Source organism: Meleagris gallopavo, chromosome 19 (genome assembly GCF_000146605.3).
Source record: "Meleagris gallopavo isolate NT-WF06-2002-E0010 breed Aviagen turkey brand Nicholas breeding stock chromosome 19, Turkey_5.1, whole genome shotgun sequence".
Lineage (NCBI taxonomy): Eukaryota > Metazoa > Chordata > Aves > Galliformes > Phasianidae > Meleagris > Meleagris gallopavo.
In genome coordinates this window covers 5,034,561-5,058,247 of record NC_015029.2, presented here as the reverse complement: position 1 = coordinate 5,058,247, position 23,687 = coordinate 5,034,561, and the positions used below count along the sequence as shown (strand labels likewise).

Sequence of the window (23,687 nt, the reverse complement as noted above, 5' to 3'; positions counted from 1 at the left end):
TGGCACTTATGCGAAGAAGCAAAGCTAATTCATGGAATCTCCCTGACATTTAGGATTACCTTAAAGAAAACTCCAGTCATATTAAAAAAAGAAGAAAAAAAGAAAAAAGGAAAAAGCTCTAGATGGTGCAACTTGCACTATTTCAAAAGAAACAGTTCAAAGGTTACCTTGTGATGGCCATACTACAGAAGAGGCAGTATGTGTCTCTAATCAGACAATAAACAGTAACAGCCAGAATGTTACAATGAAACTCCAAGCAGGATAGACTAAAGAAAGGAAGGAAATACTTTAGTTCTCAAGAGTATCAGACTAAGTCAGAAAAACAAGCAGACCTGGTGCTCTACTGCTTGCACTTCCTCTGCCATCAACCCTTCAGACTCCAGGTCGTTTGCAACCTTGTTTATATCCTTCAGTCGTGACTCGTTAGCTTTTAAATCCTGCAGGGAACAGTTACATTCACAGCATTAGCATTCACACTGGCAAAACATGTGGATCAAGTTGGAACACCAGGGGTGCCAAGAAGTTTGATAACAGCAGGAATTTAGCACATTCAACCTTTACAGTTATCAGTGAATAAAGAATGTGCTGAGAAATCCCAGCTATCAGTGCCAAGTATCAGCGTGTTAAGAGAAACACACTATCACAGCTTTCCATACACAATCTGCAGTGGAATACAGGTCTGAACTGTCAGGTATACAGCATTACCAACACAGAGATCAAAAGTTGTCATCCATACTGCTGTAGATAAGTAATCTAAAAAGCCAGTTTTAAAAAGTACTTTTACTAAAACACTGTCAGCCAAACAGACTGACAGAGACCTCTCCATCAATCAGACAGGGAACCCAGTTAAAAAAAAACAACACAAATAAACGGAGGAGAACTTGCATTTAAATGTTATTAGATGACACATTTTAGCTTCAACCATTAGCTTCAAAAAACAAACAAACAAAAAGACACCACCACAAAACTGCTGTCATCTTCACACCTACACTATTAGGCTGGCTCAAGTTGTGTTAGCCAACTTCCAAGCTGTAAGTGTGATAACAGGTCGCCAGCTTTTCCACTGTTAGAGTCAGGCCCTGCTGCCTTTAAGTATCCAGCACCTTACCAAAGGGGATGGAACAAATGTGCGTGAAAAGTAATTCCTTCTCCTCAAGCAAAGAAATACAAACAAGTGTTGCAAACACAAAGGGGAAAAAAATAAAATCAAAAGCCTATTGGCATTTTGAAGCAGAGAACTATTTCTATATATCTCGTGAAATGCTCTACAGCTGAAAACAAAAACATATTTTTCCTTTCAACAACACAACAAAAATATAGCTTAACTGAAGGTTGTGTTGCACAAAATGGAATTCTTCCAGAACTTAGTTGGTGCTTTTCTGCTATGCTCAGATATGAAGAATTAGCACACAGATCACAACATACCTTCTGAAAATCATCAAATTTCTTCTGTAGCACCTCCACCTGCTCCAAATCAGCACCCACTTCCTCATTAGTGAGAGCAGCTTCCTTCTCATTGATCCATTGTTGAAGCTCATTAGCCTCACGGAACAGCATAAACTTTTTGCAGCTTTTTTCTAGCATGCCTTTACGTTTTTCTCCCAGCTCAAGAAGGGAATGATACCTGGAACAAGCAGAAAAGGAAGGCAGGAGCAGTCAGACTGCATTGAGCAGAGTCACAGTCATTAAACAAGTTCATGTAGCACCAAAGATGCTGGAAGTGCCTGCAATCTACACACTGCTACTCTACAGAATGACTTAGTAGTTCAGGATCAGGAAATGCAAACTGTGCACATCTCTCCTTTATATGGGTAAGCACACTAAAATGAGGCCTCCCACATTTAATGTTTCAGTGGGTAAAGGCAAATCCAAATCACAGCTCAAGGCTACAGCAGCACTACAGTGCAGGAATGACTGCACAGGATACACAAAGAAAAGAGCTAACTTTGTGAGAAATATTTTCCTATAGCACATGAAGTCTGCCATCAGATTAAACCCACTAACCTGACAGCTACTGGACACAAAGTGCCTTACCTAGCTATGGTTCAGTGCAAAATCTGCTGTGGTTAAAAGAGATGTTATTTCTCTGATAACACAATTATACTCAACTAGAAAACACATTAAACTTGTTTTACATGTGCTGCTTGTATATATCTGTGGAATTACCAATGGTATCAGTGAAATCATTTCTCATTTACCTTAGAGGCTTTATTCCACATTTATTCTGAAGTGCTTAAATTGGCTTGAACAAGTAACTGAATCATGAAAGACCAACATGAAAATACAGCAGCATCGTTGTATTTAAGAGCACAAAACCTGATGTCTCCTGTTTGATTCCTGGCAAAATGTCAATTTTCAAAGAACCTGTGCTCAGAAAAGCCTCTAACACTGAGAGATGAACAAGGCTGCTGCCAGAAAGCCTGACATCCTGGGCTGCAATGCCTGTATATTCAACTGATAAGCAGCTCTAAGTCTCTTCAGTAGCTGAGACTTTGTGGTTTCCCATCTATCCTGAATTCAACACTGGATTTTAGGAACCAACAAACTTTTGTATTAAATGGCAGCATTCTAGTCTGACTTGCATGAGCTACCGCATGCAGGAAAACACTTTTTTAAAGCCTGACTCAACTGCAGATGTTTGCTTCAGCATAGTTTTAGCTACTGAGTATTGCAAAGCTCGTAAGAGGACCTGGGGCAAGATTCTACTAGAGGCAGACATTTATGTGATGTTATATATAAAATGGATACACCAAGTATATTTATTTATAGAAACAAGTAACTGTAGCTGCACCTCAGAAAATGCAACACACACTTTTTAAAGAAAACAGTCTAGATATCACTGAACCCTCACTTGGCAAGTAAAATCAGTATAATGGAAAATGACACCATCACCAATCTAGCAGTGCCGACGTGACCAACAAGATAAGCAGCTGGCAGGATGGCTGGCTGCAAACAACACATGAAACACACATCACAACACACTCATCTAAACTAAAAAAAACAAAACAAAACAAAAAACACATTGCAGAAATTGCTTCCTTTGTGTCTCTTTGGAGCAGCTTTCCCAAAGAAAGAAAGAAACAAAGAGAATGAACAGTGACAGTATGGAGACAGCATGGTGTAGAAAGGGCTAATCCTACTCACAGTTCTTCGACCTGTTTCATACGCAGAGATACACTGCCGACTTCCTTAGTTATGAGAGTCCTGCACAGACAGAGGGAGCACAGCAAATGCATGCAAAAAATTAGTTAGATTAACCAAAATAATGAAAGCAGCAGCTCCATCCATGGGTCGTCTGTGGTAGGAGATGGTTAAAAGTTCACATTTAAATGGAGAAATTTAGATGTCATTAAGAAGCAAACAAAGCAAATCAGACCAGAGTGAAATTCATGGGAGGGAACCTCAGCAGTACAGTTGAACTCTCTCTATAAGGTCTCCTCATTTCCTGATCATTGTGCCGTTTGATTTAAAACCAAAGGGTGGCCCCCACTCCTTTGCTCTCAAATAAGACACCTCTAACAGCTCTTAAAAGTTGAGGCAAACCCACAGAATAGTTACACATTATTAAAATCCTGAGCCATCCTTTCTTCTAACTGGTATAAATTACCTTATTAGTTTGGTTTACTTTAAGTCCTAGAACTAAAGCTATTAATTATTGAATGACATTGTAATAACTAGTGACTCAAAACAATTGGGTAGAAAGACATTCTCATGTAGAGTAACTATGCAAACAGATGGGAGTGTGCATTGAACTGTCAGCTCTAGCTTCCAAGTAGCTTGATAAGGAGAGCTGGTAGCTCACAGCTATCACTGACAGCCCTTGCTTGAACTAATCTATAACTACCATTTGCCTCAGGAGGTGGTTACCAAACAGTTGTGCAGTTTTCTGCATTTGCAATGGCACGTGTGTTCCTCTTTAATAAAAGAGAAAGAAGGTAGGTTTTAACCCATGTGATGGCACTGCATTTCAGGAAAAAAAATCCAACAAAACCAACTAGCTGGTGCTAGGAGAGCTGCAGCTCCTAAGGAGACATCTCCAGAGGCAGCCCTATAGGGAGGGTACTGTACTTTCGCAGCCAAATTTAAGAAAGCTTTTCAAAACAGATCACACATTAAGAAAGTGACAACTACAAATACAAGAGCTGCTTAGGACAGGTATAACTCACAAACAAGTTTAAGTAGTTAGATACAACAACAAAAGGGACACGTATAATACTCAGGTCAGACAGTAAGTTGAGCTCAAGTGTCATGAATTTTACAGTCAAAAAAATGGAAAAAGCAACATGAATATCTGGAATAAGAATGATTCAGTATGGTGCTCCCAGTCAAGGAGCCTCTCTGTTTTGCTCCAATTAATTATTCCCTAGCAGAAGTGGCATCGACCTAAACTTTTGGCACATGTGAGACCAAGGCCAACCCAGCAAACACTGGATGGGTGTCATATCTCATTAATTAGATCTTACTGGTTGTCAATTTGCTCCTGTCGCAATGCTATGCTGCCTTGCTCTTCCAGAAGATTCTCTCGGGATGCAGACTGGGCAGGATCTAGTTTTTTCACATAGGCAGCTGGTACAAAGCCCTGACGATCATTAACTTCAACCTTCCACCAGTCCTGTAATGAGAAAATAAAAGCAACCACTGTGAGGCAAACACAGAGCATTAAGTATGCTGCGTACCTGAATGGTGGCAAAGTTAGAGGTTTCTATTAATACAAGAAAACAAGAGTTTGTCCTTCTCATGGAGGTCATTTCAAACTGTCTCTTGTAGAAACCCAGGTTTTGCTTTTACTTCTCTCCTTGTGTTTGGTCAGAAATTCTTCAAATGAAAGGAAATAAGCTTTCTTGCAGACACATGCCCTATGGCATACGGTGTTTATGACTTAGAAAAAGCTGGCAGCCAGAAGGGAGTCATAAGAGTGACAAGAAGTATGCTAAAGTGCTACATGGGAACACAGACTAAATGTGCAAATGCTTTAACTTCTTTGACAAAACAAAAATAAAAAAAAAACAAAACTCAACACACAAAACCAAGTAACTCAAGCAGCTCAGCAAACTGCCAGGCAACAGCATACCTTGTTGGTGCTGTTGAGCAGGGTGAGAATATCTCCTTTTTTCATAGTCACCTCCCGAGGACTCTTCTCTTGGTAATCATAGAGTGCCAGCACAAGCTCTTTTCCAGTTTCATCATCAGTGGGAGCAACTTGTTGCTAACAAAGAAGGCCACAGAAGAAAGATGAGTAAAGATACAGAAACTTTTGCATGGTTATTACAACCAAAGCAGCGATCCTAAAAAATACTTCAGCCTTAAAGGTACTGTAAATGTTCTGAAGTGATTCCTGTTGAAATAAACGTAGCACAGATGGACTTATTTTAGGCACTCTCTGCGCTCAAACATTGGAAACATTGTTCTGTTTTCTTTCAATATAACATTGCAGTTTGTTACAATTATAAAGAGAGACAACTAATTTTTTCTTTTTAAATTAGAAAATTAAGTGCAGTCTGCTGTAAGTTCTCAAACGCAACTGCTGCTATTAAGCTTGGTCTTTAACTTCTGCTGACCCAAGAATTTCAGCAACATGATTAGCATCCTTCCTTACCCTGCAGGACTGGGCCTGTTCCCTTAATGCCTGTATGCTACTGCCGTAAGCAGAAAGATCAGACATCAAAGCTTCATGCTTCTTCAGGAGAGCCTGAAATCAAATGATAAAAATGACATGTACACCAAGCCATTTTTACAAATGCTATTTTGCTTAAAATATATTCTTGGGCTCCATACACAGGGAATGTGGGTTCTTCAGAGCTGCCAGACCTCTGATTCTCATGAGAATAGCTACATCTATTTATTCACAGGCCTGATAGCTGTCTAAATGCTTCTAATCCTTTTGCTCCACCTTAACTCAGAAGCATTCTTTTCTTCTTACCAGGAAGGAGTACCAAGTATTACTCCAGAAATAGAGGTAAGTTTGAAAGAATACCTTTAAACTGCAGTTAATTTCAATGAAACGTCAGTCAGCAGTGTCTGGCCACAGAAATATACTGGGATAGCAACTTCTGCATAAGAAAATACTTCAAAACTGATGAAGTACTCAAAGATAAACTCATACAACACTGCAACAGGCAAGAGTTTACTGATACTTACCTCAGTATACCATACAAATTCTCTAGTACAGTGAATACATTGAACAGCAAAATGACACATACAATAATAGCTAATATATAGGAAAAACAGCCATTCTACTTCGATTCTGAGTCAAAATTGAGCTTGATACAAAAATCTTCCACCCTTTTTTCTAAGAATCCTAAAAGCAGCAGAGCTCCTTATTTTCTCTGCTACTGAATGAAATCCTCACACTGTTTATGCAAAAGTAATCCAAACAGTGTCAAATACCTCAGCAGAGTCTTCATCCTTTCCATAGTCTGTGCTGCCTACAATGGGCTCCTTTTCTCTCATCCATGATTCTGCCTCATTAGCATCAGCAAAATACTGCTGAGCTTGCAGAGAATCCTCTAGATCCTGTCGCCGTTGAGATGCCTTGGCTTTCAGAGAGTCCCATTTTTGGTTTAGTTCATTCAATTTGATCTTCACATCTTCAGCAGCAAAATGTCCTACAAAGCAAAAAGAGGAAACTGAAGGACTTAGAGACATAAATAATGGAGACTAAAAGGTCACCTGTACTTCCTGGGAAAAAAAAAAAAAAATCACAAAAATTAAACCTGTTTAGACCTAGGTAGCCTATTTTGACTGCAATAAGGCAATCATAATTTAGTTCGTCCTTTTGGTTCAGAGAGATTGTACCTGTGAATTAAACTGCTCTAGGAATATTTGAATACATGCATCTGCCAAGATCAGGTGAAAATCTGTGAAAATGGTGACAGGATCCCATCAAGGAATCTATTATTATTTCCAAGTAAAAGAATGACAAGAAGCTCATCCTGCTTACAGGTACCTGTCTACTTCTCTGATACAATCAGTCAGTAATCTTTAATGGTACAGGGCTAGAGAACAAAGCCCTTCACAAAGACTCCTGGATTTCTGAAAGACAGAAAATTAACAAAAACTGAGACATACCCTCTTCCACCATTGCATTTCCTTTCTGTGTGACTGCTTTAATGCGAGGTTCATGGCCTGCAATTTCTGCCTGCAAAGCTTGGTGCTTCTTTAGTAGGTTCTGGACACCAATTAAGTCCTTGCCTGAAAAACAGAAGACAGTTAACTGGTTTAAGTCTGATGACCTAGAATTAAAAATTTCAAGGAAGCTGCAACAAACGTCAGACAAACTTGCAGAGTAAGAACCACCACAGAGCACTGCAGAAAATTGAAACTGTAGAATTAACATAACAGAATATTTAAAGAACCATGTGTAAATACATAAATGCAGGCAATGCTAACTGCAGTAAACATTTTAGAATTTTTTAAATATTTTTTAATAGAAAGTTCCCTATAAGTCACAGCAATTCTAACACTTAAATCCTGCAGGTATCAGAATGGACCAACCTCGGTTTGTTGAGGCTGCAATAGGTTCCTTTTCCCTAATCCAGGTCTCTTCATCCTCAATGTCACGGAAAAGCTGCTGCAGGCGAAGAGAATCTGCAAGTTTCTGCTTACGAGCCACCATAGGATCCTTCAGAGCTTCATAACGAGCTACTAAAGCTTCTTGTTTCTTCTTGATATTGTCAGCATCAAAGTGCCCAGCATCTTGGAACTGGCGTGCCTGGATGGTAATGCCATCTATCCGATCCTAAAATTAATTTAGCCATAGTTTTACGTCACAACCTTTACAAGTTTTCAGGCTTTCTGCTTGATGCAGTGAACGCTTAAAGAGTATTTTCAAGCTTTAGCAAGTAAGTTACATTGTGGTAGAGGAAAAGAAACTCAGCTGCACACTGCCAGTGCAGCAATAATTGTTGACAAAAATTCTATCCCAGATTACATTCAGCAGAATATGTAAATTGTATTTAATCTGTCAAATTCATACAGACAAAAAAGTTTTGCAATTTCATTAGCTTTACAGATGTGCCACTCTAACCATTTCAGTTCAGATTTTTTTCTGATAAACAAGCTATGAAGCCCAAACATACAAAACATGAAAATACAGACTCTTACTGTCATCTGATAAAGTCTCTGGAGTGATTCTTTTCAAGTGAGCACATCTCAAAGGGCAGGAAGAAAAATTATTCCCCTCACCTGATGGGCAGCAACATCTGCCTCTAGCAGGGCATGTTTCTTCTGAAGATTCTGAACACTGGTAAGATCTTTTCCATAGTCATCAGAAGCCAAGTGACCTTCTACTTCATACAGCCACAGCTCAATGTCCTCTACGTTGCGATTAAATTGCTGCTGTTGATTGGCTTCACGCAGTTTTATACCTGAGAAAGACAGAGTGACAAGAAGATGATTTAAGTTTTCCACTTCACTTAACTCACTTCCTTGTCTTTTCCCAGCTAAAGCCTCTAAAAAAGCACTTGAATTCTTATGGCTAGATCTTACCTTTGAGCTCAGTGGCTTCCAGAAGTTTCTTCCACAAGCTGATGACTTCATTCATGCGAGCTGCCACCTCATCAGATGCGTAGTGATTGACATCAATCAACTTCTGGCCAGCTTTCTCCAGTGCATCAATACGACTCTGATTAGCAGAAAGCTCTGCTTCAAAAGCCTGATGCTTCTGAACTTTACCTTGCAAGTTCGATGGATCCTACAGATAAAGAAAGAAAAATAAATTTTCAATCCAGAATTAATATATATAGATCTCAGAAGACATTTTTAAATTAGACGACACTTATATGCATGCCAACATGTCACAAAAGGAATTGGTGCCACAAATACATCTTTGAAATCAGAACATTTAAGCCATTGATTAGCATGATTACAGCATGATGGAACAGGGAGAAGTTGCAATTCTTCCTGTTGCCATTAATACTGCCTGTTTCAGCAAGATCTGTCTGATGCTGCTTCACATCATTATACTGATTATATTAAGCTTGGTATTGCCTTAAAAATACTCTGATACTGATTTTTATTTTTATTTTTAATACCTTGTAAGCCTCATCGGTCGCAGTTTTCATTTTTTCATTAACCCAACTCTTTAGTTCATCAGAGTCTCTGAAAAACTGCTGGAGATGGAAAGAATCTGCCAGGTGAGCACGGCGGTACATCGCTCGTTCATGAAGAGCATTTCGGCGGCTCAGTAGCTGAAAAAACAAAAAAGAAAAAATATAAGTCAAGCTTTTTTAAGTTCTTCAGTTTATAAGAAAGTCTACTGTATGCACTGAAAGCTCCAGTGATTTATCCCATATTGTAGTTATACTATTTAAAATAATAAAGCAGAAAACCTGCAAACCAAATCTGTGTTAAATACTTACAGCATCTCTGCGCGTAGCAACATCATCCATGGCATAATGGTTATTCTGAATCAATTTAGTAGCAAACTCATCCAATGCCTGAAAGTGAAAAGATTTTCCATTTATTTTGTGTAATAAAAACTGTCTGTGCAAGTCTACACAGAAAGTTAATTCTCAAGAGCTCATCAAAAACTAACAGTCATTAAGATGGCTACTGTTTAAACCCTTTTAGTCTATACCATCCTCTTACATGTGTACAGATGACCATTTATCAAAATCCATCCTCTTCCCCATGCTGGCGTGCTAAGCAAGGAACTGGGTTACTCAGCTGTCTGAGGCAGCAATCAAGCCCTATCTTAGCTTCTCCACTGATTATTTTCCACAGTGAATCATTTTGCAGAGCAAACCACGTTCTTCTCTGTCAGTCCCCACCAACGCTGCCCTCCAATCAACTAATTCATTCATTTCTCACTTCTTTAGTGACGACCCAATATAAATGTCTTACTGTGATTTTCTCCTCTTGAGCACTTAAGGATTTCTCAAAATCTTCATGCTTCTTCAGAAGAGCCTCCACGCTATCCAGAGAATCACCAAGGTCTTCATTCAGCAGAAAAGCCTAAAGCAAGGCAACAGACATCAGTGGATTTTTGTTTGTGTCTTCATCTTCTCGAAAAGTCAACCTAAGCACACTCAGTGATGTTTCCTACCATACGATTGGAAAGAAGGATGCTAATACTGGGATGGTGTTCCCTATACACCTCTAGTAGCCAAAGACTCCAAATAATTACTTTTAGCTTCTTCTTCAAACAGCATTTCACAAGAGCTAAACAAACACAAAAGCAACACAAGGCCAACTTGCCCCAGCTCATAGTTTAAGCATTAGAAAGAAACAGTCATTATAGTATCTTGGGCAGTCACGTAACTAACTGCACAGCACCTTATCCCTAGTGCATGTCCAGTCATAGGTAGAGTCACTGCCACTGGTAATTAAAAATGGTTTGTGCCTACAGAAAATTGGCATTAATGAAAATCAAACTGGAAAGTTCAAATGCATGCACTCACTTCTTGTTTGCTCATCCAGTTGTCAACTTGTTCGGTATCTCTGTAGAAAAGCTGCAGATCCATGCACTGTTCATACTGCTGCCTGCGAAGCTCCCATAGTTCTAGCAAGGCAGATCTTTCATCTGAGAGGATAGTCAGCTAAGGGGTTGGGAGAAGGAAACACTGTATTTAACAGACTGGTTCATTTACTTCTCAATGTAAAATCAAGATGGAAGTCTGAACAGAAATTGTCAGTCTTAAAAGCTCTGTAACCTATTAAGATGATACTTCGCAGCTTAAAATCTTAAAAACTTCTAAATTAAGGGACACAGAAGGAAAAAAACATAATTCTTGTAGGAGTTGCTTTCAAGTTGCCCAACTTACCTTTTCTTTAACTTCATCAGAAGCATAGTGCCCAGCTGCAAGCAAAGCCTGCCCCGACTCATCAGCAGATTTGAAGCTATCCTCATGAGCATCAATTTCTCCCTATGAAATGGAAGTGAAAAAGTTATTTCCCACAATACAGCTTACAATAGAGTGTCAAAATACTACTATTGAAAATAAGAGATGTAACAGCCTGCAGAGTTTAAAGTTTATCATTGAGGTATTTAGATACAACATGCCAAACAAGATAACTAAATTCAAATGCATCACCTTATACTGCAGACAAGGAAAGTATAAATTCACATGTTAAACAGAAACTAAGGATTGGTTTTGAGCTGCATTATTAGTTAGAGCAATTCCTCATGATGGGGAATTAAAACAGTTGTTAGTCCAACTGATTGCTATCAGGTCTAAGTATTTTTGTGAAAATATTATCATAAGCACTTTTAAATAGTTTTCAGTGTATCTACCTGCAATCAAGAACAACTAAGTAAAAAATCCTCAAATAAGAACAGTGAACTGTGTTGTACAATCCAAGGATGCCAGTGATATGACATTAGCAGCCCTGACTCAGAGATTGTGTCAGACACACAATTCAGTCTTAGAGAGCTGCTGACTGGACTTGGCTAGCCATTGTACCTTATGCTCCTGATGTCTGTCTAGAAGAGCTTCTGCTCCAGCCACATCATTGGCAAGCTCATCAGCATTTATCAGAGCCTTCATCTCAGTTACCCAGCTGGTGAGGTCCCGGAAATCTGCAAGAAAGCGCTGCAACCTTATGAAAACAAGAGAAAAAATGTTTGGGAATCATTTGCTTGCGTATTTTCTCAATCCTTAAACCAAAGGTAAACGTTACAAACACGAAAGCAGTTCCTTGGATAAAAACAAGACAATACAATACCAAAATGCAATTAGAATATTAAATAATTAAGTTTTCTCTCTAAAAGAGTCATTCAAAATTAGGAAAACACTAAGTTTAAGAAGAAGAAACCTTTCAGTGTTTCTCCAACATATGTTTTTCATATAACTTATATAGGCAGTAAAAGGAATATTCTTAGCTACAAGGCTATACATCGAAGACAACAGAAACCAAAAGACAGTTTCAAGACAGCCCAGGGCAATGCTCCTGTCACAGCCATACCAGTGTGTGTGGGGGGAAGAACTGACAGAAAGTTTCAAATGCACATGCCTCAGCCTTAGAACAAATAAATTCTCAGATGACTTTCAGCACGTTCTTACAGTTATTGCCTTTGGCACATGTTTAACACTTATCAGAAAAAATGATCAGTTTCTGTTTCTCTTTTAAACTGAAGAGAATATGCCAGTAAAGGCAAAGTGAGAATGATTACTTGGTGCAAGATTTATGGTGGTGAAGACATACACAACATGAGGGAACGAACAGCAGAAACACAATATCAGAAAAGACAAACAAACCACCACATTAGGGTAAGTATCTTATCAGCACAGCTTCTTAATAGTGATCTAATAGTTTAGTTTTCATAGAGAACCACGCAGGTACAGAAACAAGTATGGATGAAAACAAATCCCACAGCAACAAGGCAACTGTCACAGATGAGAGTAATATTTCTTTTATTCTGGGACAGTGCACCCAACAATACACCATAATTTAACTCTTAACAAAATCACAGAGACTCCACAGTGAACAGATTTATAATATGCATATTAAAAAACAACAGAACACAGTCAGATAGCATTTTGGAACGCTACCAATAAAAAGTGAACTTGTCCTAAAAATTCAAGGTGTCTTCATAATTGATGTGTATTCAGAGAATGACCTAGAGCTTTAAAGTGTTTATATAAATAGGTCTTTTTACAAGAAGCTGATGTAAAGTATCATCTGGTGACTAAGACTACTGCTGAAAACATCAGCATCATCCCAAACTTTTGGGAACAGCCTCCCTTTTTTCTATTTCACAGAGTCTTATATCAAATTTGAATATGGAAGAAAGGAAAAAAAGCCATTCTAGCAATTCAGTACTCCTACCTGTAGGAGTCATTAAGGCGAGCATGCCTCTCTGCTGCCAGAGTTCGGATCTGCTCCCAGCTGGCAATCAGTTCCTCGCGTTTCACTTGAATTTGAGAAGCATTTATTGGGTGAGACTGCTGCAAACGGTCAGCTTCTGCACAAAGGGCCTTAACCTAAACCAGACAGTCACAAACACTGAATAAGCTTCTAGCCTTTTAAAAACAGGTTACCTAGTTTAAGTAGTAGGTAAAATGCATCTCATACAAGTACCTTATCCTCCAAAGCTGCAAGATCTCTTTCCAGGCCTTCATGCTTACGCAGTAAAGCTTGCACGCTGGCCAAGTCTCTGCCGAAGTCATCTGAGGCCATCAACTGCCCTTTCTCCTTAATCCAGCTGATAGTTTCATCCACATCCCTTCAAAACAAAGCACAAATTGAAAGTAGTAAATCTTTTAATGAAAGGGGAAGAAAGCAGGATGTTTTCACTTATTGCAGACATACTTGCATTGCAAACTCTTATATAAACACTGCAGCTGATGACAATAAAAAACTAACAAACTAAAGGCACCTGAAAAGATGTGTATACATTTTTTTTAATCCCCAAAAGCACTGAAGTGCGCTGGCAGGCCATTCTTCAGATGGTGTCACCAATTGGAAACTACCAGTCACTTTTCTACCCTAGACCCCTCTCCAACCTCATTAGAAAAACTTCAAAATAGCAAGCAGCAGATAAGATAGAAAGACACTGCTCAAAGACACCCACCCAACCCCCTTCCTGCCCTGAACAACTGGACTGACATCTAGCCAGCAACAACAACAAAGAAAAACAACCTCTTTAAAGGCTCATGTAAGATAGAACAGGGGAAAGCTATCATAGTAAAGACTGGGAGAACTGCCAAGCAAAAGAATGAACAGAACTTCCAGGTGTTGAAAACTTAAAACACAATGACTGTTTTCAGAATTCCCTTTGAACAAGTATCTCAGTCACGAGGAAGAGTAAAACAAAACCAGAGTGGTAGCCCTTCTCACAATACCGTGTGTAGCTAAAAGGATCATCAGACATCTATATACAGATATGACATCACTTCAGCAGATCCAGCCAGGATCATACCTGTTGAAGCGCTGAACTTCAGCTGCCCCAAAGAGTTTTCCTTGCCTCTGTTGAGCAAGCCCCTTAAGACGCTGCCAGCTTGCATTTACTTCATCCTGTTTGGACTTTATAAGTTCCTCCTCAGGGTGCTGTTCCTAGTAAGCAAAGGAAAAAATGCCAATTTCAGATGTTCTATTCTATCAATTGAAAAACCACTGTTTTCCGAGAAATCAATTTATAATCACTGTACTTTCCAAATGATCTCTCAGTTCAGTAGTTTTCCTAAAGTGTCACTGTGTAAACATTGAATACACATGCAGCAGTCCCTCTTTGAACTATTTAGTCAACAGGAAGAGGCCAGTAAACAATATATTGCGTTCTAGAACACAATAATCCTGCCCTGTCTCCTGCCATTCAAATAGCCAGGAATCTAAACACATGTGCAGTAAACAATACAAATCTCCTACCAAACTGCAGGAGTGGGGAGAGGGTAGGGAACATTGCAGACAAAATGTTGCTGTTATATCACATCAGCCAGGAGAGATGTTCAACATACATGAATGTTTACCTGGATAAGTTTGCCAGCGAACTGGTTCACTTCATTCACTCTTTCCTCGTGAGCTGCCAGATCTGTTTGGAACTCTTCAAATTTCTTCTGCAAAACCTCAACATGCTCTAAGTCCTGTCCAAGCTCTTCTGAGGTCACTATTGCTTCCTAGCACAATATGAAAAAAAAAAAAAAGTATATTTCAGTATGACACTACCAGAAACCAGGAAGCAAACTGGAATAATCACATTTTAAACTACGAACTTTCTTACTTCAAAACATGGACCTCTCCCACCCAACACCTCTCCATAATTACAGAAAACATCCTAGGTCACTATAAGCATTATTTTTCCATCTTTGCTTTTGTTCAATTTTCAAGTGATTAAATCAATTCCATTATCATATGCTCACTGTTCTGTGCGATGACCAATGCTGCAGCCATCTAAAACACTGAAACAAATTCTGCTTGGAAAAAACATATTTTTGAAACAAGAAAATGATTGGCCACGCAGTGTCTGAAATTTATGTTTTTCAGTTACTTATGCATTTTGTTGTAGTCTTCTGACACAAGACCTATTTATGAGAAGTGCACTGCCATATTCTGTAACAGTTATGCAGGGTTTAGAGTTTGAACCCACAGTGACACAAAACCAAAGCTATCATTATGAAAGCCCAGATGATCATTTTGTGGCTTTTCTTGAGATTGTGGCTTGTGGTCTCTTTCCTCAGAGTTCAGAGAATTCAAAGCCAACAGTTCTCTTGCAGCAAGTGTCCTTACAATGTGCACCTGAAGATACTGCAATCTCAAGTAAATATGTATGTAATTCTGTACACACGGCTTGCTGGTTAGGCTGGCCACTTTCCCTAACAAATCACTTAGAACATTTATAACAAAAATTTGCTTTTACATGTTGTAGATTTCCCTTACAAGAAACCTGAATTTGATTTCTATGAAAAATATGAAGTTCTTCCTAGAGTAAAGCCCAGGGTTGATTACATCTAGCTATGCTCTCCAAAATGCAGGCTTCCTCTTACTCTAATTCCCATTTTTTGTGGCTGCAAAAGGAAGCAGAGTGGTTTGCATACCTGCTGCTGATACAACACAAATAACCTAAATAAAACGTACCAGTAAAATGAAATGACTTTAGAACTTCTCTTGGGCTACCTGGACTCCGGCTACTATACAAAGATGGAAATTTCCACACAGATAAATCCAATCTCCCAAGAAGAACACAGCGAACAGGTAATGATGTACCTTGTCATTGATCCAGTCCATGACATCTTCACACTCCCGTAAAAACTGCACCAGCTTCTGTGCTTGCAGCAGCTTTACTCCCTTCTCTCTCATTTTTTCCAGTAGTAACTCCCATAGTCGGTGCAGCTCCTGCAGACGAGTCTGGAACAACAGGATGCTGATATTAAAGTCCCATATCAGACAAGAACAAATGTGTTCCCTTCCTGTCCTTAGGATGAGGCTTTTTCCAATGTGTCATGCTCCTAAATCTTACCAAAGAGTGAAGGTACCTCATGAAATCTTCACCGCCACTAATTGATATATCATATAAATGATATAAAATAATATGACAATATAAAATTAGAAATTACTTAACTGAATATTTAAACACTTATTAATTATTGAAACCATTATACAGTTATATTCATAGAAGTGAAGTAAGCATTTTGAGATATAATTGGTTCTAAATTCTACAGTACTGTGAAGTCAGACCCAAAAACTCCAGCAAAGCACTGATGTTCCAATCTTTTAAAATTAAGTCAACTCCCAAGATACAAATCTTGTTCTCATTTTGGAATATATTTTTATTTGAGACCACACACTTTGTTCCAAGTCAAATTTGTGCCACTTCACAGTATTTTCACTATTTGTCCTAGCAGCAGTCAGTTAATATATTTAGCCAACACTGTTAAGTATTACAGTACTTAAATGCCAGGAGCAGTTACTAGCTTTAATGTTGAGTGTCTGTGGCTGCATTCTGCCTTTCAAGACATTTGGTAGCGACTGTAAATTTTATAGACAATAAAAAGAAAAACCACACTCCCACACGGGCACACAACTTGCAAAACAGGAAAGTATCTGCTCCACCCATCACCTATAAGGCTTTGCTCATCTAGATGTGAAACTTGAAAGTCACGCTAGAGAAGCTTTTGAACATCCAAGCATGGGTGGGTACTTATTTAATCCTTTTAGAAAATTCACGTAGGTAGGTTTCAAGGGAAGAGAAAGCTCACACTACTCCATTTTCTACTGTTGCCCCAAAGGATAATGCAAGCTGTCAAGCAAGGAAGACAGAAGACATGGCAAAAAGAAGTTGCACTGCACAGCCAGGAGTTTCACCTACTCGTATGTGGGACCCAACTTGGGTGGCTGTTACTATTGGGCGCTGTGCAGTCCTGTACGGCGTGAAAGACTGAACCATTGAAAAACAAGTTATCACTCCAAGCACAACACAAGTGAGAATTTACACTGAGCAGCACAGCTAGGAAACATTATTATTTAAGGTCACTCAACCAGCAAGTTATAATGTTCTACTTAAGCAAACAATGGCAGTGGTTAATATCCCTAACATCTGGTCTTGTGAATTGGCTGCTTCTTGATGCTGTGCCTTTTTGGGAAGAATCATAAGCATCATTCATCATTTGCTTTGTGACTTTCAACACATATTGGAATTATTGGAGATTTTCCAGGCCAAGTTCCTGAACTCTGTGGGTAGAAAGTTCACTTATGAAGCAGATCTATGAGCTTGGTGCTTAAAGTCTGTAAACGTTCCATATAGAAATTCTTTTGTGATTTCACTCAGAGTATTTGTAGAATTTTAAAATGTGTTCTAGAATGCAGAATCATGCATGTAATCTACAAAAACTGTTCTAGAAAAAGTCTGTAAAAAGAAAAAAGTTTTCAAACTCACTCTTATGGTTTCAGATGCAAAATGGCCTTCATTGATCATCTGATTTCCAGTCTCATCCAGCTTAACGATAGCCCCTGAATTGGCCTGCACCTCAGCTTCAAAGGCCTGGTGCTTCTGCAGCTTCCCCTGCAAGCAAAACATCAAAGAACGTAGCTGAGATTTGGTGCACAGCTCTCCTCTACAAATCCCTGCATCAGGATTTTTCGCTTATTTTTTTGCTATTTCGTACTGAAAGCAAACAGTACAATGGCACAGCTGACGTCACAGTTGTACCATGCTTTGTGAGTAGATACAACAATTTAGGTATGTCACTGCTGTGTTTGCTCTCACACATCTGAGATTTCTAACATCTGAAAATCCATCTTCCACACAAGTTTGTTTTCTTCAGATATCTTTTATAGTGTTTATTCACAGAGCTGAAGTGCCCAATAGATTCTAGAATTAACCCAAGCTGGTTTTACAGTACATTGCACTAACTTTTTCTATATTGATTTAGTATATAATCCGCTATCAGAAATATTCCAGTCACATCAGCAAAGACACAACGCTCTTGGAGAGCACTTTGCAAGGCTGCATGCATTTGCATCCAACTTTTGCTCACCACTCTCAGACCAAGTTACACTTATGCATTTGTTCCCACTCCAACTGACGTGGTACATCCTAATATTAACAGTACAACGCCGTAAGATAGCAGTAGGACTTGCCTGCAAATTGCTTGGGTCTTTGTAATTTTCATCAGATGCTATCTGGAGTTTCTCTTGGATCCATTTTTCGAGCTCATCTGCATCGCGCTGGAAGAACTGGAAGCGATAGGAATCTTCGAGTTTTTGGCGCCTCAGAGAAGACAGTTCCTTGAACCTGTGGTAACGGTCCAAAACCTGCTGACGCCGTTCTTGGATATCTTCTGCTGTTTCCAACACTTTTACCCCACTTGGATCCATTTTCTGAAAGCCAGAAAACACTCAGTTAACGTTTTGTTTGTATTATAAAACAAAGGTACGAAGAGATCCGTGAGAGAAGAACCTGGTTTTTGTTTGCTGACCATTGATGCGTATTTCTTTCTTTTAAACTCAAATGTGGTTTACTTACTGTAAATGTATGTAGGTACGTACACAGAACATAAATAAATAGGAGATCATGGAAAAAGAGCATTTACAACAGCATTAAACATCTACTTTTCTTGGAAAGCTATGGCTACCACTGCCTGCCCAGCAGCACGAAGGCCATGCCACCCACAGCTCACCATGCAAGCATGAAATACAGATTGTAAAAGGGTGCTTCAGAAACATGTTTGAGTGCACCTATGCATATATGTGTGTATACATACATATATTCACCTGTAGATATATAAACATCAGATGTTTCCTGGACAATATGAAAACTAAGTTAAAATACTGAGTACAGATAAGCTTCAGTAATGATATTTAATTGTGTTCCTTAAAGAACAGCTAACGAGCCCACAGAAGTACATCTGTATGCATACAGACACACACATACATGGACTGTACATGCATGTATTGATACACACATATGTGTGACACAGCCACTCTGCTCTCTCAGACAATCCAGCAGCCATAAACCCACCCTGCCACACCTCACACACATCTGCAAAAGCCAACCCAGAGGCTCAGGCTCCGTTTCACAGATCTGATGTCGTAAACAGAGAAGGAATTTAAGGAGTACTTTGTATAACCAACAATCTCTCTTCAACTGGAGATCCTTACGTATCACTTCATGCGTTGAAAGCTGTTATTGTTACTGCAGACCCAAAAAATCCTGATCATTGTTTTATCTAATTTCTGTTAAGGTTGGGATTACCTTTACTTTTCAGTTCCTAAACTTTCAGAAAGCACCTTTTCAGCAAGGAACTTGTGCATTACAACAGAAGTGTGACACAGATTAAGAAGTACCATTACTGTCAAAGAGTTTGGGTACTTACGTGCTCTTTCGACAACTTGCTATGCATATCAAGCAGCTGTTGCAACAAATAATCAGTGCTTGAGCAATTATGCAATTAATATCTGGATGTACAAGTGCTTACATGTACAGCTTGGTTAATGCTTTTATTATAAATGCTGTAAGCATCAAACTAAACATACCTCCCATCAATCCTACAAAATAAAAAGTGGAAGAGAGAGTGTAAAACTGCATGGAAAGACACAGGCAATCTCTGAAATACATTGTTAAATACAAAATTAAGTTATTTAGGCACTAGCTAGCCACATGCTTTAACTAGATGCATATCTTGCATAATGACATGAAAAACTGGCCAGGGTGGAACACTATCTGCTTGGCTGTGTTTGCTGTGTGGTTTCCAAGCACTCACAGTGGGGCCATGTGGCAGAAAGGATGAGTGGGGCAGAGCCCCCTGCCCAGCACTGCTGTGTCACAGCAGCTGTTACCTGGTGAATTCTGAGCTCAGCTGCACTGCAGTGGTTCAAGGAAGGAAGGAAGGAAGGAAAGCTCAGCTCCGCTCTCTTCCAGACCTGGCTGTTCTGCTGCCAAGAGGGTTGTGGAACAAAGGGGCTGTGTAGGCTGAATGGCAGGAATGAAGCCCAGGGAGACCAAAAGCTCCACTGGATCGGTGTATCCGAGCTTTAAAAGGTCAAACCCCAAATATAGCTGGAGGCCAGCTACGGGTCATCTCCTGCAGAAGACAGCTGTGTGAAGGGCTGCTTCAGACTGTCTTTCCCCTCCAAGGAGCAAGCCAGAAAAATCAGAGGAAGTTCTTAGCAATAATTTCCTTCCCCGTGTTGCTATATTGTGTAGTAACTCCAACAACTCTCTTTTTTCTACTTTTTTCCTTTTTTAAACTGAATTCTGCTCAGCAATGATGAAGGGGCAGTCAGCCTAACCCTAATGGACCACTCCTTGTTCTGGATTTGGGCATCACCAGGAAAAAAAAAGAACCCTCATTATGTTTCAGATCACCACACAATCACCAGATCAACTGTCAGCTTATATATCAGTATGAGAAGTAACCTCTGCAGTGCAAATGATCTCAAATGACTCTAAATCGTTATTTTATTAAATAATTATTAAAATATTAAATTGTTGAAGTTAGTTAGATCACTAAATTATTCTCCATTAAAATAAATGAAGCCCCCCTGTGATTTAGGCCAGTCGCTGGTTTGCCTCTCAGCACATCAGCTATGCAATCTGGCTCCTCTTTTTGCTGGAATCCATTAAAAGAAAGGCTCCCTTTATAACACAGCAAGTCGAGCCAGTCCATTGTAAAAGAAGTGCTTTGCTCTAGCAATAATAGACTGTTCTTTCCTGCAGCAGATAGCTGACGTCAGCAAGGCGAGATGGTGCCAGAACACGATCAGCAGTCGCTGGGGAACTCTGTGCTCTGAAGTCATGGATGCTGCAGAACACCACCCTTCAGTGCCAAGGGACTCTGTGAGGTGGTTCCAAGGCTTTTTGCTTCAGTGCACCATCTGCATTTCAGCCCAGAGAAGGCTCCAAGGAGACCTTACAGCGCCTCACAGGGCCTGCAGAGACTGTGGGGGGTGTAGTGACAGGACGGGCAGTAATGACTTTAAACTAAATAAGGGTAGGGTTAGATGTTTGGAAGAAATCGTTCACTCTGAGGGCAGCGAGGCCCTGGTGCTGCTGCCCAGAGGTGTGGGTACCCCATCCCTGGAGCTGCTCAAGGCCACGGATGGGGCAGTGGGGGGCCGTGCCCACAGCAGGAGCTGGAACCAGACGATCCTTAAGGTTTTTCCACCCAAACCATGCTGGGGTCTTATGGAGGCTCCACCTTCCCCTCCAGCACACCTCCACATGCCCAGCAGCAGATGGGCTGAACAGAAGCTCTGGGGGGGACAGCAGCCCCACCCTGCAGTGCCTGCACAGGCTGATAAGCTGCATGGGGCCGGGCTGCGGGAGGCCGTGCTGGGGTGCAGTGCTCCTCATGCTGCACTGAATGGCTGCAGGAAGCGGCTCTGAACCAGGCTCTGCTCCTCTAAGAGTATCTGCTGTTCTGAATTTGTCCTGTGAGTGCACTTGGAAAGTCACTAATTGGCTCACAGGCAACCCAAAATGCTCCGTCACGCCGCGCTGCTGCAGTGGTGTTCAAAAACAAAATAAAAAGAGCACAAGCAGGTTTAAGACCAGAAAAACAACCAAACAAGAAAAAACAACTGAAGTTATTGCTCTCCTCCTACAGGCCAGAATAGCCAGCCTGCCCCGTTATGCACACTGAGTGCTGACACACCAACGGGACACACAGCCACGGACAGCTATGGCTGCTGCAGTGCACAATGATGATGTCAGCAATAGTGCTGGGTGTGGGAGGCAGCGAGGTGGGCTCAGTGGGAATGGCAGCGATGCTGGCAGGGCAGGCATGTCAGAGGTCAGCGTTTTCCTGACCTAAATGTGGTTTCAGGGATTTAAAAACTCCAATGCAAACTACGCTGAGTGCTGCACAGTAGATTTTGGCAGCTTTTTCCAAACAATTATACAAAGCTGAAAGAAGTAAACCACTCTACCTGAAAAGCAATCAGATATCACTATATAAAGATCATTATCTTGAGATGTAGTAAAATAATGACTGCTGTCACAAGCCCTGATGTGCTGCATGCATTCAGCACCGGTGACCCCAGCAGCAGCACCACACAGTTCTGTTCTCAGTGTCAACTTGGGCAATGTGGCCCTGAGCCACGGGGACATCATCACTGCCTCCCATGGGATCCAATCACCCATGGCTTTCTTAAAGCAAAGGAACCACCCTGGCTGCTGCTGCCTGGGGAACGATGCAGTTGTGTGTGCCTCAGAAGTAACCGAGGGTATCCATCATACACACCATACTGCAGATTTTAAATGCTAACAAGGGATAATTAAGGCACAGTCGTTTAGCTTGCTATTAATTTAAATCTAGAAAATACAGAAGCGCCAAGGGAAGAATGCAGCAGAACCCTGCATCCCAGTGCTCAGGTTACCATCACGGGTCAGCCAAGGACCGCAGAGCCAAGAGACAGTAAGGCAGGTGCTGCAGCACAAAAGCCCAATATGCTGGAGCTGCAGTGTAGTGCTGTAGAATCACCCAGACCAAATGTAGCACAGGTAACGTCCTAATGTGCCCCCAGAGTTAATTTGGCATTGCAGGGACACAAAAAAAGGTCTCATTTGTGTTTGAAAAAAAGCAGGCTGCAAATGCACCAATGCGGGCTGAGGAAGGCTTGTGCACAGCCATCCATGTTTCAAAACCTGTATAGCAATTAAACACCTGCTCATTTTTCGGCACGTTAACGTTTTTATTCTGCAGCTAAACTGGTGAAGCTGCATAACAGGGTCTGAGTTTGGTGCCTTGATGCATAACTGGGTCGCTGTGCTTCTGGTGTCAGTGCAGCTCTGCTCCAACACAGCACCCCAACCGCACTGCAGAACCGCAGGGCTACAGGTAATGGGATGTTACATAACTCACCCAGCATGCTCCATTCCTGTCATCTTTTCATTATAATGCTAATTCTAGCACAGACGTTCACCTGACTCATTTTCCAAATAGAACCTGGCTGCTGTGTCACCCAGGAGAAGTGTGACCCCTGTTTGCTCTACCATCTCCAAACTGAAAATGGCACAGATGAACAGTGAGAGCACAATGCGTGGGTTATACGTTTGTGCGAGTGGATGTAACAGGAGCCAAAGCTGACTTCAAATGTATGATGTGCTATGATGTAAATCTTACCATCACTGATTTTTAGATAGCTAAAAAGACATCGCACAAGAATTCTCTAAAACAAGAAGCTCTTAGAAAATTAATCCACACCAACAGCTGATAATACTGAACTACAAAGTGTTCACACATCATGCATCGCAGAAATTAGGAAACTCAAAGTATTAGGGGAAAGCCAGACCAGAATGAACAGTGAAGTACAAATAAAGCATTTGCTATGTCATACAAACTGTCAAATCAACGGGGTTTTGTTACAAATAGGTCACTGCAATAAAGGCAGGCAAGTATGGCGACAGCACCACATGCATTACGTAGCAATACCTGGACTTTGACTTTACGAAACGATGACAACATGATGGAAGAATGCAGAGTCTAAAAGGGAGGGGGAGATCGAGATAACATTCAGCTCACTATGAGTGCAAGGACACGGCTTCGTTCTCTTGTTTCTTTTTCTAACACACAAACTCCATCACAGCACACACCCCACACCACCCCTTTGGTTCTCTGCCACACACAGCAGTTCGGTGTTACTGTTCCACAAGTGACTGCAGGCAACAGAACCCCGCATGCAAAAAGGTTACGACCACCAGCAGGAAGAGTTAACGTGGTCAGTGCTAACCTTTCCAGTTAACTGAAACAAACCAAGCCCTACCATAATCTGAAAGTCAAAACAGACACTAAAGGAAGTTATCTGGACTT

The 23,687-nt window shown here is 40.5% G+C and overlaps 1 protein-coding gene across 5 annotated transcripts in view; it reads right to left on the bottom strand.

The window, feature by feature from the left end:
- SPTAN1 (spectrin alpha, non-erythrocytic 1) overlaps window positions 1–23,357 on the bottom strand; it is a 43,218-nt gene extending 19,861 nt beyond the window's left edge. For 3 of the 5 annotated variants that reach the window (XM_010720849.3, XM_010720851.3, XM_010720852.3), the window contains exons 1-25: window positions 23,310–23,357; window positions 18,016–18,255; window positions 17,312–17,437; window positions 15,643–15,783; window positions 14,409–14,555; window positions 13,862–13,995; window positions 13,021–13,165; window positions 12,769–12,923; window positions 11,403–11,538; window positions 10,764–10,865; window positions 10,401–10,538; window positions 9,844–9,954; window positions 9,360–9,437; window positions 9,033–9,188; window positions 8,488–8,692; window positions 8,185–8,366; window positions 7,495–7,738; window positions 7,069–7,191; window positions 6,388–6,605; window positions 5,597–5,689; window positions 5,072–5,206; window positions 4,464–4,612; window positions 3,145–3,204; window positions 1,426–1,624; window positions 333–437 (exon numbers count right to left, since the gene is read on the bottom strand). In XM_010720849.3, the coding sequence (XP_010719151.1) occupies window positions 333–437; window positions 1,426–1,624; window positions 3,145–3,204; window positions 4,464–4,612; window positions 5,072–5,206; window positions 5,597–5,689; window positions 6,388–6,605; window positions 7,069–7,191; window positions 7,495–7,738; window positions 8,185–8,366; window positions 8,488–8,692; window positions 9,033–9,188; window positions 9,360–9,437; window positions 9,844–9,954; window positions 10,401–10,538; window positions 10,764–10,865; window positions 11,403–11,538; window positions 12,769–12,923; window positions 13,021–13,165; window positions 13,862–13,995; window positions 14,409–14,555; window positions 15,643–15,783; window positions 17,312–17,437; window positions 18,016–18,255; window positions 23,310–23,342 (3,555 nt within the window). In that variant the 5' untranslated portion in view covers window positions 23,343–23,357. The remainder of the gene's footprint in view (window positions 1–332; window positions 438–1,425; window positions 1,625–3,144; window positions 3,205–4,463; window positions 4,613–5,071; window positions 5,207–5,596; window positions 5,690–6,387; window positions 6,606–7,068; window positions 7,192–7,494; window positions 7,739–8,184; window positions 8,367–8,487; window positions 8,693–9,032; window positions 9,189–9,359; window positions 9,438–9,843; window positions 9,955–10,400; window positions 10,539–10,763; window positions 10,866–11,402; window positions 11,539–12,768; window positions 12,924–13,020; window positions 13,166–13,861; window positions 13,996–14,408; window positions 14,556–15,642; window positions 15,784–17,311; window positions 17,438–18,015; window positions 18,256–23,309) is intronic. The other 2 variants (XM_010720850.3, XM_010720853.3) reach the window with 1 other exon arrangement.
- Between the last annotated feature and the right edge of the window lie 330 nt (window positions 23,358–23,687).